Here is an 18,675-nt window from a genome sequence, read left to right on the forward strand (position 1 = left end):
TCAAAACAAACAATAAAAAAGTTTGTCTTCATTAAATCTACTTTGCCCTTTTTAATTCAACAGATCTTCTGTTATAAAAACAGTTCACTTTAAAATTATTCACATTGTATTCTAGTTTGGAATTCCATGAAGGTGAGGACAATAACAGAATTTTCATTTTGAAAATTTGCTTTAAATTTACTTACTACTGTTAGATCAAAATCCACCAACATATTTGTTTAGGACTGTTTCAAACTGTTGTTAAACGGTGCTTGATCTGTGCATATTTCTCTCCTGATTCAGATGAGATCTTTTTCACTGAACAAAGTATTATTGATAGAGGGTGGTTTACAGTTAATTGGTGGATTGGAGTTATGTGGATAAATAATTTTGTTACAGTCAACATTTTGGACTCGCATTCTGACGGCACCCATTCACTACAGAGGATCTGTTGATGAGCAAGTTATGCCGTGCTAAATTTCTCTCTATCTGTACTGATCCACATCTTGTATGGCCTGAGGAAGAGTACATTTTCAGCAAATAGTTCATTTTGAGGCAAACTATTCCTTTAAGATCCTGCATGTTCCATGTTTTGTTGTACAGATTGACCACTAGAGGGCAGCACTTCATCATTGAGAAAATAACTTCCTTTTCCTTGATTCCAAGATATTAAAAATCACTGTTGTTCTAGCAGCTACAGGATCCCTGAATTCCCAGATCCGGTTTGTTTTGGATTTGGGGATTTTCAGCCTCATTTGCTTGAATCAGCAAAATGTGTTTTAGTTAGTGAACAAATGCCACATAGTGACTTTTTCCCTCAGGCTAATTGTAAATGATCCGTGGGATGGGCAAATATGCATACTAACATGAAATGGCATCTACATCTTTGTTAAATCACCATCATCTAGCCGATTCAGCCGATTCAACGACAACATCCCGAACTCCGCCATTCAGCAGCACGGGCTAACCAGCTACCGAGCGGATAGAGATTCATCACTATCTGGTAAGACCCGCGGAGGTGGCTTGTGTCTGTATATCAACAAAGACTGGTGTAACAATGCTGCGGTATTATCAAAACACTGTTCATGGTGGAGTTTGTTTTTGAAGTGTCGACCGTTCTACCTGCCGCGGGAGTTCACGGCCATTGTTATCGTCGCGGTTTACATACCCCCATATGCAAACGACACGGTCCAGTTTGCATACCGTTCAAACTGCTCTACGGACGATGCAATTTCCTCCACCCTCCACCTGGCTCTTACCCACCTAGAAAATAAAGACTCCTATGTTAGAATGCTGTTCTTTGACTTCAGCTCGGTATTCAACTCAATAATCCCACAACAGCTCATAAATAAACTAAACCTGCTGGGCCTTAACAATTCCCTTTGTAGTTGGATCCTGGACTTTCTAACCGGAGGACCTCAGTCAGTCCGTGTCGGCCACAACACCTCGAGCACTACCACACTGAGCACAGGTGCCCCACAAGGCTGTGTGCTCAGCCCGCTGCTCTTCACACTACTGACCCACGACTGCACTGCCAAGTTCAGCTCCAACCACATCATCAAGTTTGCTGATGACACAACAGTGGTAGGTCTCATCAGCAACAACGATGAAATGCACTACAGAGAGGAAGTGGCACAGCTGGCTGAATGGTGTGGCACTAACGATCTGTCCCTCAATGTGGGGAAGACAAAGGAGGTTGTGATGGACTTCAGGAGAAATGCCGTGGACCACCCCCACTGACCATCGACAGCTCGACTGTGGAGAGAGTCAGCAGCACTAAATTCCTGGGGGTGCACATCACAGAGGATCTCACCTGGACCACCAACCATGTCACTCTCCAAAAAGGCACAACAGCGCCTACACTTTCTCCGCCGGCTGAATAGAGCAAGTCTCCCTCCACCCATCCTCACCACATTCTACAGGGGCACCATTGAGAGTGTGCTGACCAGCTGCATCACTGTCTGGTACGGGAACTGCAGTGCTGCTGACCGCAAGACCCTCCAGCAGACAGTGAACACAGCTGCAAAGATCATCGGTGCCCCTCTCCCCTCCATCCTGGACATTTTCCTTACACGATGCTCCAGCAAAACCAGCAGCATCGTGAAGGACTCCACCCATCCCTCCCACAGTCTCTTCCAGCTCCTACCATCAGGAAGATGGTACCGAAGCATCAGAGCCCCCCTCTGAAACCCCATGCAAACCCCTACCTCCTGAAATAGAAGCAAAAAACTGTATGGAACTTTTTTGTGCAATTCGAAGTGTGCTACACACAGGTGAGTGGGCCTGTACAAACCACCTGTAGTAACACACTCTCTTCTATGAGCACTAGACACTTTACACACACTGCTGCGTGTACACAATCCCACAAAAGACTCAGCAATATATGTATGTTTACATGCTCAGGCACTACAAATCATCCTGCACTGTTCCCCAGCCAGCTGCTTGACTCACAATGTTTCTCTTTGCACATGTACAGTATTAATGTGAAGCATTCGTATAGTTTGTATTTTCTTTTATTTTTTAGTTTGTATAGGGTAAATATTTATATATAGTATACTTATAGTTAAAATCTGTCAGTAGGTTAGTTGTGTGGTTTATAGTGTTTTTTTTACTTCATTGTTGTATGTCTGTATTTATGTAGCACCGTGGTCCTGCGAGGCACGACATTTCGTTCCACTGTATGTCCCCACATGTAGCGGAATGACAATAAAGCTCGACTTGACTTGACTTGACTTGATTTGTGTCTTACTCACAGATGGTTAATGCGGTGCATCATGCATGCCACTTTGGCCCTCCTTTTTCACAAATCCATTTCATCAGTTTGCTAGAAAGTGTGGAGTGATTTTAATGTGTGACTCACCATGGTAACTTGAACCAAATTATGTGTCATGCATTAACAAGTCACTTCTGATCGGTAAAAGTTGAATAGGCTAGTAAAAATGACCTTGCAGTTCTGGGACAGAATCCAAAATGTAACTGCATAAAGAAACAAAGCCTTCTAAAGGTTTATTTCTTTGCCAAATGAAAAATATTGCACTGACCTTCCATCGAATAATGGTACGAGCTACTAAAACAAGCTTGAATTTACAGGAAGACTTACTCTCTTTGGCTGCTATTCAAGCAGGAGTTAAATGCATTGATGTGTATCAAATAAAGGATGACCTAATCGGGTCTTCAGTTTCTGACACATGCCGGTTTTATAATGGCTCTACACCCGGTGGCTTTGGCATAACTACAATAATAGGTGAATAATTGTTAGGTATGCTAAGAATTCTACTAGATCCTATTAGATGTTTACACCCCTCTGATGGTTCATGTAGACTGAGTGTTCTGCATCAGCTGAAGATGTGATGAGACGAGCCCTCGGCCTTTCAGAGGTATGACTGCATTAGCTTCAGTGAATGCACTCGTCTCTTGTTTCTCATCTAACAGACCATTCTTCCTCTTTCCTCCCCCAACTGCCTCATAATTACCATCTTACTCATAGTTTTTTTTCCTCCTCAGAAAAGTAATTTTCCTTTTTTCTAGTTATTGTTTTCTTTTCTTTAATGAAAATGCAATTTCCCTCCCAAAGTTATACATGAAATGAAAATTTTGACAATATTTACTTTTCTATATTATATTCTAATAATATTTTGAAATAATTTTGTTTATTTTTAATAAATTGTTTTATTTTTGTTTTGAGTTGTTGTAAAAGTAACCGTTCATTTTAATGTTGATGTTTCAGTATTTTTTGTGTGTTTAGTCTTTTACTGTTGCTAATGACTATATAATTTTATTTCAGTTTTAGTTTATTTTAGTAAAACTAAATGAAAACAAATGTTGCTTTGACAGCTAGCTGAATTAATTTTTTAATAAGAATTTCATTTTATTTCAGTTAACGTTTATTTCAAGCAACAATTTTTATTTTTTTCATAATTTTAGCTTTAGTTTAATTATAATAATCCTGATTTACTCACCCTCAGGTTGTTCCAAACCTGTATGAAATTCTTATGTTTAACACCAAAGACAATTATTTGTTTGTTTGTTTGTTCATTCATTCCATACAATGAATTCAAAAGATTTTCAGTCTTGTTTTAGACCCCACTGACTTTCATTTTAAGGACAAGACAGTTTAAACATTCTTCAAAATAGGGTGAGTAAATGTCTGTTTTTTGGGCGAACTGTCCGTTTAAACCCCCTGTATGGCTGTTAACCTGTTAAAACAAATAATTATATAGTGCTCAACCACTGAATGTCCCACACAAATACACGTCATGAATTATTAATATGGATTCCTGCTGAAACTGCATTTGAATGTCCGGTGCTAATGCATAAGCACACATACTAAAACCCTTGTGAGGGCTTTGTTTGATTGTGCACTGCGAAGTTGCAGAAATTAAAATGATAGTCATTTTTATAAAGAAAGAAGAAAAAAAAAGTAGCATTTGTAGCATCTCAAGCTCCCAAAGACCTTCTAAAGGGGATTGATCCATGCAGCAGATCCATCTGCCCCCTCTCATCTCTGATGTGATATGTGGCTATCAGCACACATATCTCTCATCTTCAGTTTCTCATAGAACTGCTGGAACCTGGCCATTCCCGTTCTCCAGTGACACGATGATACCCATATCGAATTTGTCCTGCACGTTTCTGCTAATGGTATTGACATCGGGGTGAGAAGGGGAATCTGAATGAAGAATTGACCCTGGCAGCTCTGAACAGAAAATGGACTGTGAATTAGAGTCAACTGGGACATACAAACCTGACCTCAAATGTTCTGGAGAACACCTCAGTAAAAGTACACATTTTGTGTAAATGTCCACTCTCTTCCCAACTATTATTATATTATCATTATATATTTTTATTATTATTATTATACTATGTAAATAATCAACGCAATTCTGCAGTGATATCTGCACTCATCCATCTGGCAAATTTACATTTAGTCATTTAGCAGATGCTTTTATCCAAAACAACGTACAAATGAGGTCAATAGAAGCTATCAAAACCAGAGCAACAACATGCAAGTGCTATGACCTAGTCTCGGTTAGCCTAACGCGGTATAAGTAGCAAGGGTTTTTTTTTTTTTTTTAAAGAAAAGAAGTAGATAGAATATAGAAAAAAGAAACCTAGTGTAATTTTTTTTGCAGAATAATGCAGAATTAGGATTAAATCCAATCATTTTCAAGGCACAAAATGCATCATTACAGTTTGGTAGCAGCCTTTTGACATAAGAAAAAATGTACACTGAAGTCAAGTGCTACTCTTTTTTTCAGAAGGCACGAAACAGATGCCAAAAAAGCAAATTGCATGTAAAACAATGAAAACCCTTCTTCTGATTCACAAAAAACAAAGATTTGTATGTAATTTGTGTATAATTTGCTCATTTCTGTTGCTCCATCTTGATTTGATCCTGCTCATATATATTTATATTTAATATTATATATTTTAATATAATACATTATATTGGTGAATAATTATTGTTACTTTTATTTTTTTGGACATGTTTGCTATTATGTTGCTGAATTATGTTAATTAATATGTTAATTATTATGATGCTTAATTAACTATTGTTATTTTCATTTTAAAAATGTTTTCTAGTATTTACTCGACTATTTATTTTTGTATCAGTTTAATTTGAACTTTATATTACTTTTTATTGCTTATTTAAATTTTATTTACATTGGGCAGTACATTTATTTGCACTGAACGGAAATGTATATTAATAGGTAAACGCATGTTTACTCAACAGGTGGGGCATCAATGGGGTGTAAAAAAGCAACCACAGGCTGGGATTTTGGCTAACGGACCTGATTGGCTCCGTGTCCAGCTGACGTCACGACTTTCCAATGTAGCGGAAGCTGAAAGTTTTTTTCAGTTGTAAACTGATATGTGGTGAGAGTGAGTGAGTGGATATACGCTAAAGAGAAAATGAACAGTCGCTACTTAACAACAGGCGTTTGAGACCGTGAACCCAAGCAGGAACGAGACATATTCAAGGACTCCCCCCCCAGCCTGCTTTGACAATGTGGGAACAGGCGGAATTTGAGAAGCACTGGAGGAATGAGTTTGCCGACGGTGAAGCGCCCGTGATGAACCTCAGCTCGGTGGAGGACATAGAGGCAGAGCTGGAGAAATGCAAAGGCAACCTGAAAGTGTTACAGCAGGCTCTCTCGGAGGAGAAGTTCAAGGTGATCTACCTGCAGACCACTATCGCGCAGAAGAAGAAAACTTGTGACTTTGAGAGACGGTGCAACAAGGCAGATACAAAGAAGGATAGTCCTTGCGACTCAGAGAGCAAAGGCGGGGACGAGCCTTTCGTCCGGGGCAGCAAGACAGGTAAACCCATCCTCGTCCCTCCTCGGAAGAAGCCCGAAAATCCGCGAGAACACTCGGCGGCGCGCGACATCTCCCGGTGCGTTGCCGAGCAAAGGATAAACGAGCAGGACAGTGACCACGAGTTCGAGGACGTGGAGCTCAACGAAAACTTTCTGCGAAAAAACATACTCAACCCAAAGGGTATCGTCCGCGAGAGTCAGCTGCTGAATCCTCGCGTCCGCTTGAGTCGAGAGCTGGACTCGGATGATGGCACTCCGCTCCGCGGCTCTCACGGGTCTGGACGCAGCACACCTGACGGATACCTGAGCTCCGACCATGACGACGACTCCTCTGCAGGTAGGGCAGACTTAACAACTCAGAACTCCTACCATACCAGTTTCTTATCACCTTTAAAGAAGTCCTCTTCAGGAGGAATGTCAGCTGCCACTGTTCATCACTTCTCAAATGTCAGTCTTTTGAAACATTTTGGGAATGTGTGTTCCAGGACTTTGTTAGGAAAAATGTACTGAAAATATACTCCCTCTCAGGCCATCCAAGACGAGTTTGTTTCTTCATTGAAACGGATTTGGAGAAATGTATCATTATATCACTTGCTCACCTATGGATCCTCTGCAGTGAATGGGTGCCGTCAGAATGAGAGCGCAAACAGCTGATAGAAGCATCACAATAATCCACTAGTAGTCCTCACAACTCCAGTCCATTAATTAACCTCAAAGCAAAAAGCTGCATGTTTGTACCATACCAGTCACTGCAGAGCATTCATTGGTGAGCAAGTGATCTAATGCTAAACTTCTTGAATGGCCTAAGGGTCAATTTTAAGAAAATGTTCATTTTTGTGTGAATAGTCATTGCTTGATCTTTTCAAATTGAAGTTACTTGCATTTTAATATTTTAACCATAGTATTGTAGATTGATTGTTTACAATGGCCTGTACAAGCTCCTATAGTGGAGTTCTTTTACTAGGGAGGAAATATAATCTTTGTTGCTCCATTCCACTCATTTATGATCCAGTCCAGCTTTCAGTCAGAGTGCAGCTTGTTGACAAATATGACTGGTTTATTTAGAAGCTGTTTTGGTTGGTGGTTGGTTACTGAACATTTATTTGACATTTATAGAACAGTTCTATAAAACTCAAATATCCCACACTGTCATGCTGTCATACTGAATATCAACAAGGCTACATTCACATCACAGCCGTAGTGATATTCACAATAACACTATTACGCTTTTGTAATATTGTTTAATTAAATTGTATAAAAATATATGTACATTTCAAAATTAAGCCAAAAAAATTATTTGGATACTTCCTTGTTGTCAGACAGATCTTTTTCGTATATGATAAACTATACCTGTGGTAGTTCTAGGACACCTGTGGAAACTTGAGGAGAACTGACTTCATCCACTAAAAATCATGTTGGCTTTAATGCTTGATTGTCATTTGTTGTCCATTCTTGCTGTCTCTTCGGACAGTTTTATCAGTTAAATGCAGAATGTATCAAAGCGTCAGAACTTATGTAAGTATCTCACAATAGGGAAAGTCGTGGCCTAATGGTTAGAGAGTCGGACTCGTAATCCAAAGGTTGCGGGTTTGAGTCTCGGGCTGGTGGGGGGAGTGAATACAGCGCTCTCTCCACCCTCAATACCACGACTGAGGTGCCCTTGAGCAAGGCACCGAACCCCAACTGCTCCCCGGGCGCCGCAGCATAAATGTCTGCCCACTGCTCCGGGTGTGTGTTCACGGTGTGTGTGTTCATTGCTGTGTGTGTGTTCACTGCTGTGTGTGTCTGTGGATGTGCATGTTGGATGGGTTAAATGCAGAGCGTGAATTCCGAGTATGGGTCACCATACTTGGCCGTATGTCACTTCACTTTCACTTCACTTTCAATATGATCTGCCGAATGTCCATTATTTGCTCTCACAACACCTCTGTGACATAGATACGAGTTTTATCCGATTCGACTCTCTTTTAAAAAACCCTGCTATGACACTAAAACAGGAAAGAGGAAGAGGCACCAAATCTGATGGAACTGCACATGCTGCTCTGAGACACACTCATATGTTGCTACTGTCTTTGACCCATCTGCGTAAAAGTCTATGCATAACTTTTTTGCTGATCAAAGGCCAGATCCCAACCCCAAACTTTATTTACTTTAAAATTGTGCTAGGGCAACATCATTCTAGACTGTATATTTGTTAGTTTAAGGAAGCATTTGGCTAATGGTGTGACTCAGGACAAATATTATAATAAATTTGATGTTGTGCTGGGTGACATTGTGCAAACATCAACAAAAACATCCTTAAATAATTAAATCTGTAAAATTCTTGCCAAAATGCAGTCTGACTGGGTGCATAGCCTTTGTCAACAACACAAATCATTGTATTTATTTAGCAATTGCATTTGGCATCTTTTCCTTCTGCTATCCTATAAGCAGAACTGTCTGCAACCCTTTTCTGCAGCGTACACCACCGCATTTGAGTGTTCATTCTTAAGTGGATAAGAAGTATCTATCCAGGCGAACAATTTAGTTTCCTAGTATTGCAGAGATGTTTCATTGTGGTACAATGAAAACATAACACCTCCATTAGTGTCACTTCACTTATCTGGACTGTCAGTGAAGTTAGCATGCACATTACTTGCTCTATTAGACTTTGTCTGTGACAGTTTGGTGGACTGATCCGGTTCATTTAATATGGGATAATCAGGGATTGGGCTTGATTGTGCTGCAGTGGGCTGGAAGGCAAAGAACATCTGGGCCTCTGGAGAGGATGTGTGGGTGATGAAGATAAACGCTTAGGAAGTGTTAGAGAACCACTGACCATATCCATATCATGTTCATTTCCATCAAGGGCGCAAGTTTGGTTTTAAAATGAGATGGGACTTTTTAAAATGCAGTGATAATGGATGATGTTCGTACACCGTACAAATGACATTTTATAGCTGGTTGTTTGTTCTTGTTTAGAAACAGTATTTACTATATTTCATGTCTGTTTGTACACAGAATGTCATATGTTTTGTACATGTATGTTAAAGTTTTTAAACAGTTTAAGAATTTTTTTTTTTTTTTTTTTTACACAGATCATCATTTTATAAATATCATTAAATTTTTAGAGGACTTGCACCAAATGACATTTAACAACCTGAACTTACCTTGGCTTAAAAGTCAAATTATCTGATATTTTAAGAAATTTATTGATCTTGATGCACAGGATTATTTGATGTGTCGTTTGGACCACATTACTTTATTGGTCGCACCACATGACCGTTTTCATGAGCAGGGAAGCAGTAGTGTTTTTTTAAATGAGAAGAGAACAATAGGGAGAACAATATAATCATAATTTGGTCATGTTGCATATTTTTACTTTTCTAATTCTTTTTGCTCAGCAGTGGTACTTTTTTATACAGCGAATCTTTGGTTTGATAGGTAGTGCCTACTGCCTAGTAGTATCTTTTTCTAGTTGTGTAAATACTAAATGTTCTCTGACTTCCTGTCAGTTTTACATTTACCATGTAGTTCACAATGTGGGTTTAGCATATATGGCTCTTTAAAAGGAAATACCATTTTATATAGTCCATTGTTGAGCATGTGAAAATCAAGATTTAGTGAAGCTGATTTACCTTTGAAACTGATGTTTCTACCCAATACTTTGAAACAGTTTGAGTTTATAATTAGCCTCAGCCCGACTATTGCAATTGGTTAAGCACATCTTTTGACCTAATTATCAGTCGATTTTATAAAGCCTTGAAGGCTTTGAAAAGGCTCTGTGTAGTTTCAGTTTTAAATGAGATCAGGTTCATTCTGTGTAGTTTTTATGTCTCAAGTATGCACCAGTTTTTTTTTTTGTTTCAGTTATAAAGTAGACAAGACACTTACATCACAGTCTAGTTGACATAAGCTCCAACAACCTAGTCAAAAGTTTGTTTGCACTGCTGCCTGGGCAGGATGCAGCTGGATCAAACATGAAAATGACCAAAAAATATGTGGTTAGGATGTTCATAGCAACTTCACAGACTGTTGGATTTCATTTGTGATGTTTCAGTTTCAAGATCTCACTAGCTCCTCATCTGCAGGAAGACAGCTGCCTGCTTCATAAGTTTACAAACTTATAGACACTGTAAAAAAAAAAAAAAAACAAGTTGAGCCAACTTAAAATTTTAAGGCTACCAGCTTGAAAAATCTTTGAGAAAACTCAAAAATCTGCTGAATCTGGTTGCCTTAATTTTAAGTTGGCTCAACTTTTTTTTTTTTACAGTGTAGGCATGAAGCTCAGCACATCACTCTTTTGGTGTACATTTGTATACGCACATTATAGGGTAGTAGCAATACAGACCTTACTTTGATTCCAGATTTAAGTTCCTTTTCCGATCATCATCAAATTCTAATTTATAGTTCTAGGTTAAAAATGACCAGCCTTTTAAAAAGTGCTTGTAAATCTCTATTCTGCTATTGTTATGACCTATTAGGGGTCAGCTGTAACAGAAAGAGAGAACTGGGTCTCGACACCAGTAAATAAAAAAAACAAAACAAACAAAAATCCTTTATTTTCTTTGAAAAGGATTGATAATATGATATGGTATGATAATAACGGAATATTGGACTTTAGATGTGTTCAGACCAGGACTCTTATCGAACGTGGGAAGTTTGGGGCAGACCGGACATTGTATGGCTGAGCTACAATTCCCATGGCGAAACATCAAACTTTGTCAGGCCACCAAGGACACACCCTTTAACAAAAATTCAAGATCTTCGTAGTTTAACATCAAAAAGGCAGGAGGCAGGTGGTGCTATGACTATAACTGAATATGGGCATGTGTTCAGGACAGGACTCTTATCAAACATGTGAAGTTTGGTGTGGATCGGACATTGTATTCCTGAATTATAACATCTTCCTTTATCATGGCGAAACATTGAAGTTTGTCAGGCCGCCACGGACACGCCCTTCAACAAAAACTCAAGATCTTCGAAATTTAACGTCACAAAGGGCTTTAAATTAGACTGACCAAATTTGGTGTTGATCTATGTAAATCTCTAGCAGGAGTTCGTTTAAAGGTAGGGTAAGCATTTTCTGGAAGCCAATGTTATTTGAAACCAAAACAAACACGCCCCTACCCCAAAAGGGTCTCGCCCCTATTTTGATAGATCCGTCCCACATATATGTAGCCTACGCAATCCAGGCAACGATTAGTTAGAACTTGATAACATCAGTCAGCTCACCTTGGCTGCTGCAATCTTCCTCACTGTATTTACAGACGAAATATATCAAACATTGCCTCTTTTCGTTTTCATTTAAACATATTAATAGAACAATAGAATAAAGACCAAAGATTACCCGTTAGATTTACCCAAAACGAATTATATCTTATGTTTATCCACTAAAGAGACATCAGAGCCAAGGGCAAATGTCAGAAGGACTAGCCGAGGTTATGCTCCTCTCTTCGGGGTACATGAGCACTGAGCTCCCGGTGGTCACGTGGAGCTCACAGCTCCGAAATCGGCGAAGCACATTTTCAAATAGACGCTGTTTTTATAAATCAACTGCAGATTTGAGTTTTAAACAACTACATTCTCGGTTGAAATACACGCGTCCAGTGTAGGCAGATTTTAGCTGTTGTCCGGTGTACACGGTGTTACTCACCTATCGAGAAGAAACAAAGCAACCTCGGCATCCAATTGCAGGCCTTCCGCTCCTTGAGCTCTCTCCAGCGCTGGAAGGCTGATCCGATATTTAGACGGGTCCTACTTCTTGCCTTATCATTCCGCAGATGTTTTCCTCTTTTGTTTTTTTTATCCACCATCTCTATCTTTCTGTCGCTCGGCTCGGCTGTTCACTGAACGCTCTCTCCTCCACATCACGAGTAGACACACCCCTTACTGCTGATTGGCTACAAGTTTGTTTTGGGACTCGGCCCCGACTCGGTTTTCTAAAACGTTTTTGAAAAATTGCATACCCTGCCTTTAAATACAACGCCTGAAAATGGCAAAACGACATAAAACTTGCAGAGAAAATTAAAAATAACAGACTTCCTGTTGGGTTTCGCACTTTTTACTGGGGGGACTTTTTTGTAGGCATTGATGTTACATGTGTCTACCAAATTTCATACATGTATGTGGAACATAGCTCAAGAGGCACTTCAATGAAATTTTAAAGGTGGGGCTATTGAGCCATTTTGCCACACCCACTTCTGAAACCTATATAAAATGTAAATGTTTACCACTTTTGGCATGTGTGCAAATTTTCATGAGTTTTCGAGCATGTTTAGGCCCTCAAAAATGTGATTCATTTTGGAGAAGAAGAATCTGAGCAATTCCAATAGGGTCCTCGCTAGGGTTGGGCGATGTCTACAGTAAAACATCATGATGGACGATGACATCGGGGGGCAGGGTTAGGGGTGTGCCCGATGCGTGAATCCATATGCAGAAACGCACGGAAAACAAATAACGCGTTTTATGGAGCCACTAAAGGGACATGGTTAGCCGCTTGCTAGCAGCCTGTTACATTACAGTACATGAAAGTTCACTTACCACATACACAGAGTAAGGAGAGATGACTGATAAGACAATGGCGAATGATTTGCAGAGACTGAGCACCACCGACAAACATCAAATAATAAACATCTAAAATGTATGGTACTGCTGCTCCGTAGTATAGAGTCCATGTGATCGTGAATTTCTAAAGTGGAAGTAAAATAAGAGCGCACATTCGAAAGCGGTTTCAGTGTCCTGCATATTAGTAGCGGTTCCCTGATGCCCGCAATTTATATACAGTATAATTACCCAACAATATAATTGCGAGAGAAAATATAATTTTAATTTTTTTATCCTCCCATCTCGTAGGCTATTTATTCCCCTTAGGGGTTCCGTAGGATACTTGATTTCCTTTCAGAACACGGAATTGGGATGCGACGGATTGCGGAAGAGGGGGTAGGGGGAAGGAATCACGATGCTGGCTCAACGTCGTAATGTCTGTCAGCCATCAACGATGGCTTCGTCTATCAGCCCAACCCTAGCGGTGCTCGGGCCCTAAAAACAGCTTAACTTCCCTAACTCCCTTAACCGTAAACAAAGTGAAAAAGATATACAAATAAATTGGCATCAAACCCCCTGCATCCCTTAATTTGGAAAGAGTATATTTACAAGAAGTTTTACAAACAAAGTCTCAAAATGAGAATCGTAGTCAAACAGGCAATGGTCAGAAAACCTGAAGAATCAGAAGTTAGGATTACAGTAACAAACACACACACACACACACACACACACACACACACACACACAGTTTGACTATACTAAAAATCTTCCTCTGGCACAACACTCTTTCCCATCCAAATGACGATGAAATGAACAAAGGCGAAGAGAAACACAATGGCATGAAGCACAATGTCAACAAGGCACGAAGGCAGAGGATGAGTGTTTGGGGTGGTCCTTATATCAGGTTAAGGTGTTTAGCAGGTTTGTCCATATTTTACCCAGTGCTGGGTTGTATTTAACCCAGCATTTTTTTTTAGAGTATATATACACACACACACACACACACACACACACAGAGATGTATGCTCCAAGTCTCAGGGTCATAACGCTATATTATCAACAAATCTTGGATTAATTTTCATTCATTCAACAGGCTTGGTATAATTTTGTTTTGGAATTTATTGATCACAGGTCTCATTAATCTGAGCCTATGCATGAGTGGGGGGGGGGACTTTATTTGTGGGTAATTTTGGCAAAATTCACTCAAAAACGGGCCTACTATCAATCAGTTCTAAAAAGGAATACAAAACCTCTATTATGTCTAAGTAAAAAAGATTGAATCCAGTATTTGATAATAATATAGCATAATAAGAAATTTGCAAGCAATTTTTCGTAGATCTGTCATTTTTGAAAAAAATCCTGTCAAAATAACCAGAAAACAACATGAGAGTTGAGGGAGTTGTGTAACAGAAGAGTGTAAAACAATAAAACCTGTTTTAGTCCGTTATAAAAAATGCCTCAGTGAAATACGTGATTTTTTCCTTGATTTTTCCTGTCATGCTTTCATGTGAAATGTTTTGCCTGTTGAGGCATGTTTCTACAGAGCTGGTTAAAGAAGCAAATACTCCGCACTGCGTGCCAAGCCTGTGCATGAACTGTGTGTGTGAAAGAGAAAGACTTTAGGGGATATGACCAACTAGAATCAGTGTCTCAGACAAACAAAAGTCTCTGTCAAAACTATCTCTTCTAATAAAGATATTTATTAGAGAATTATTTTAACATTTAAAAAAAATAGGTTTATTAGTTTAACAGATCGCCCCACGGTTCATCCTACAACCTGACCTTTTGACCTCTAAACATCTTTTAGATATGCTGTCAAATACTATGCAAATAACATAATTTAAGTTTTTGTATTTAAACTTTAAGTTTTGATAACTATATTAAACTAAAGAAAAAAATGTATTAAAATACAGCTCTGTATAAAAGTAGAATAGTCTTGAATTAACTGTTCACATTCTACTGTTCTAAAGGTGAAGAAATTATTATTTCTTAAATAATTGTCTGTAACCTCCACTTTTATTTGTTCACAGTTCCATAGGTTGGTCAGATTTTCTTTATTGATATCTGTTATCTGTGGGAGCATGTGTCTGTTTGTAGAGAGATAAAATATATTGTGGTCTCAAAAGCTTTGCGGATGTGTGTAGAAATTCATTTATTTTGATTTGCTCTAATGCGTCATAGTATCTGGGCAGAAAACAAGCTGTTGCATAATGGCTGCATGAAAGACATTTTTGTTCTCTTTCTCTCCCTCCATCTGTCCTGTCTATTAAAAGCTTTTAAAGTCTGCTTGAACTGGATGTTGCACCCAACTTTGTGATTTATTTCCAAGTAAAATAGAATGCTGAAGAAGAAAAGAGAGACCGGTGCTTAATTTTAAGATCTTGTTTATACCAAGAAAGATAACTGTTAATACTATGTTAGCCAAAGGATGAAAACGTTATGTTTATTCGAAGCTTTCACTGCTGTTATGTTGTCTACCACTTTAACTCTCAAGCTCTTTAAAGCAGGATGGATTCTGATTGGCTGTAAGTGTTTTTATCGTTTATCATCTGGTAAAAAAAAGGAAGAGATGTTGTTGCTCTGTGTCATTATTGTTATAGTTTTGGTTAGGGCTGGGCGATAAATCATTTTTTTTTTTCCCCGATTAACTCGAATGTGTAGTTTACGTGGACTTGTTTGAATGATAATCGTTTTCTCGTTAACACCCGCTGACGCTTCCCTCTGGGCTGCTGTAGTTCCGAATGAGCTCAGCCCTCCCCCCGCGCGTTTGCCATATAGGGTTTGGCCGATAGACGATGCCATCGTCCATCGCCGATGGCTGATAGACATCATGATGTTGAAGGCCTAACGTTACTTCGTTAGCGATAACAAATATGTAACTGTTTTAAACCAAAGCTGAGCTGTCTCATACCCTCTCGCTCACAAGCTGAGGGGAACTTACTGTCTTTAGAAAAGTTTAGATGGTATTTTTTCTTTTCATCTTGCCTCTGTATAATGCATATTAAAGTTCATAAGTGCAGCGCTGATTTGTTTACAGCAGAAAGCAAGGAATCTGCATCTGCGTCTTATTCAGCTCGTCTGCTGTTTCAGTTCGTGAAGTGAAGTGACATACTGCCGTATTCGTTCTAATCAGAGTATTCGTGCTCTGCATTTAACCCATCCAGCGTGCACACACACAGCAGTGAACACACACACACCGTGAACACACAACCGGAGCAGTGGGCACCCAGGGAGCAGTTGGGGGTTTGGTGCCTTGCTCAAGGGCACCTCAGTCGTGGTATTGAGGGTGGAGAGAGCGCTGGACATTCACTCCCCCCACCTACAATCCCTGCCGGACCTGAGACTCGAACCCACAACCTTTGGATTACGAGTCTGACTCTCTAACCATTTTAATGTATACAGTAGTTTCACAAAACTGAAGTCAGACCATTCTGATTTTACTTCAAATTTTGAAATAATATAATCTAATTTAGATTAAAAACTGCTCATGTTGCATGTATGATCTTTGTTTGGATCATGATTAAAATGCAGTCAGGGCTCTAGACTCATTCTTCCCACTGGTCGCTCTTTTGCTACTAACTTTCTCAGTTGGCCGCACAAGCACATAATTTGGTCGCAATTTATTATTATTATTAGTATTATTTTGCTACAACATTTGATTAATCAATGCATGCTGATGAACTTTTATCATAGTTTATAGTTATATGGTAACGAAAGTGTTCACAAATAATACTGAAGAAAAAATGTTGATTTAAATTTTGTGAACAAATTCCTCTTTTCGTGCGCTTTCACTTTCAAATTCGCGATCTTGGTGTCACGTTTTATAAGAAAAGATAATTGTCTGTTTTGCTTATCTATACACCTTTCACTTTTTAAGACTAAAGCAAAAGATGGATTCATTGTTATTCTTAATTAAAAAGCACAACAACAATAAAACTGCAGGCTACAATGACAAACTAGCCTACATAACCTTTATTAACAAAAACGAATAAGATGAGGCATGGCATAGGACACATCACGTGCTGTTATATAGGCTACCGACTAATAAATTACAGAATGCTTAGCAAACACTGAGGAATCAAATAAATAATAATAATAAAAATTAAGGAAAGCCTCCATACCGTAACGTGAGGTAAACAGCAAAGATAACAAGCTTTTCAAAAAGAAAAGTCAAACTAAACTGGCTGTTTGAAAACCAAATCCTCCATTGCGCACCTTCACGCTCGTGCTGACGCAGTGAGTATAAACCAGGCTCTACCCACGAAGCAGACGCTTTGGAGCAGCGCAGACCATGCACTCGCACAAGTGCGACCATGCCAAATTTTTACTCGCACATTCTCAAAAAATGGTCGCAAATGCAGTCTAGAGCCCTGGTCGTGGTTTCCTCTAATTTTAAATGGAAAGAGCACATCCAAAGCCTTATTTTGTTTATATTTATTTTATTTGTTACTTATTTATTTGATTTGGAGCTTGTTTTAAAATTTCAATTTAGTTTTATTTACATTTACATGATATTTACATTTTGTTATTTAGCAGAGGCTTTTATCCAAAGCGACTTACAAATGAGAATAGGACAATCAAAACCAACATAAGAGCAATGATATGCAAGTGCTATATTAGTATATTATAGTAATATATTTCAATTTCACAAAGAAACGTGTTGCATTTTGTCCAAGCAATAATAAAAGGACGCATTTAATTTATAATTTGTCTTAAATCTCATTTAGTAAAAAAATCTAATAAAATCGTGAATCGAATTGTGAACTCAAAATCGTGTGTTGAGTGAATGGTTACATCCCTACTAGTAGTAAACCATCCTGATCTTTGAATCTTTACTGGATCCCTTAAACTGATAACCCAAACCTAGAAACTATTTTCTTGTAGTTTTTAATGGTGACATATAGTAGTGACTCTGGCTTTCTAACTTTCTGGTGTTACCATGTTGATCAGGCTGTAATAATGTATGTAACTAAGATATCAAGTATATCAGACCCTTTCTTAAGTCCATGGGTGAAGTGCGTGGACAAAATGTGAACAGGTGTGTGTGTGTGTGTGTGTGTGTGTGTGTGTGGGGAGAGAACTTTTGTACTGTATGGTGTATGTCAACTGGTTAGGATGGTCTGCAATATTTCTGCACATGCATCAGCAACACTTTGCAGCTCTGCAACTGCGAACAAAGAAAACCATATCAAGTTCAAGAGACATCTCATTTCCTGCTGTGTCATGCCATAGATTTACCCCATAATTCATTCAGCACCATCGACACCTCAAAGCCTTTACCACAGTGTTAACTAGGGGTGTGCTCAAAATATCGATTCTTAGATACATACCGATATAATAAAAAAAGATACAGTATCGATATTCTAGCCCTTAGTATCGATACTCCGCCCAGCCATTAGGGGGCGCAGCGGCGCCCGCGAGTTTCAAAAAACTCATGGAAAATGTTAAAGCAAGATGTAGCATTTAAGTGATTTCATAGTGAAATATGTTATGGCAGTACATGGTGTCACAAAAAAGAATTATAAGAAGATTTAATAAGAAGTTAAGAATAATTAGAAGAAGATTTTGTGCTTGTGTGAGCTCAGACTGTAATGTAATGTTTGTTTATTTCATTCATGGATATTTTTTTTTTCCCCACAAAACTTACTTCATCATCCTCATTCATATAATTTATAAAACCATGATGAAAAGGAGGCAGGATGAAGAATATCTTATATTTCCTGCCCCCTCAAAAAAAAAAAAAAAAAAAAACGTACCTTGGAACCTGTACCCTTGGAAAGTTAAATGTTGACTTGTGGTAATTTCCAGATTAATACAATTTGTGTACAATTAATCAGAGCACTTAAAGTTG

At 38.8% G+C, this 18,675-nt stretch overlaps 1 protein-coding gene across 1 annotated transcript in view; it reads left to right on the forward strand.

Annotated features, from left to right (window-relative positions):
- Window positions 1-5,837: 5,837 nt before the first annotated feature.
- LOC306869178 (active breakpoint cluster region-related protein-like) overlaps window positions 5,838-18,675 on the forward strand; it is a 186,076-nt gene continuing 173,238 nt past the window's right edge. The window contains exon 1 of the mRNA XM_079415817.1: window positions 5,838-6,636. Within this exon, the coding sequence (XP_079271943.1) occupies window positions 5,988-6,636 (649 nt within the window). The 5' untranslated portion in view covers window positions 5,838-5,987. The remainder of the gene's footprint in view (window positions 6,637-18,675) is intronic.

The sequence above is a fragment of the Barbus barbus genome (genome assembly GCF_936440315.1).
Source record: "Barbus barbus genome assembly, chromosome: 5".
Taxonomy (NCBI): domain Eukaryota; kingdom Metazoa; phylum Chordata; class Actinopteri; order Cypriniformes; family Cyprinidae; genus Barbus; species Barbus barbus.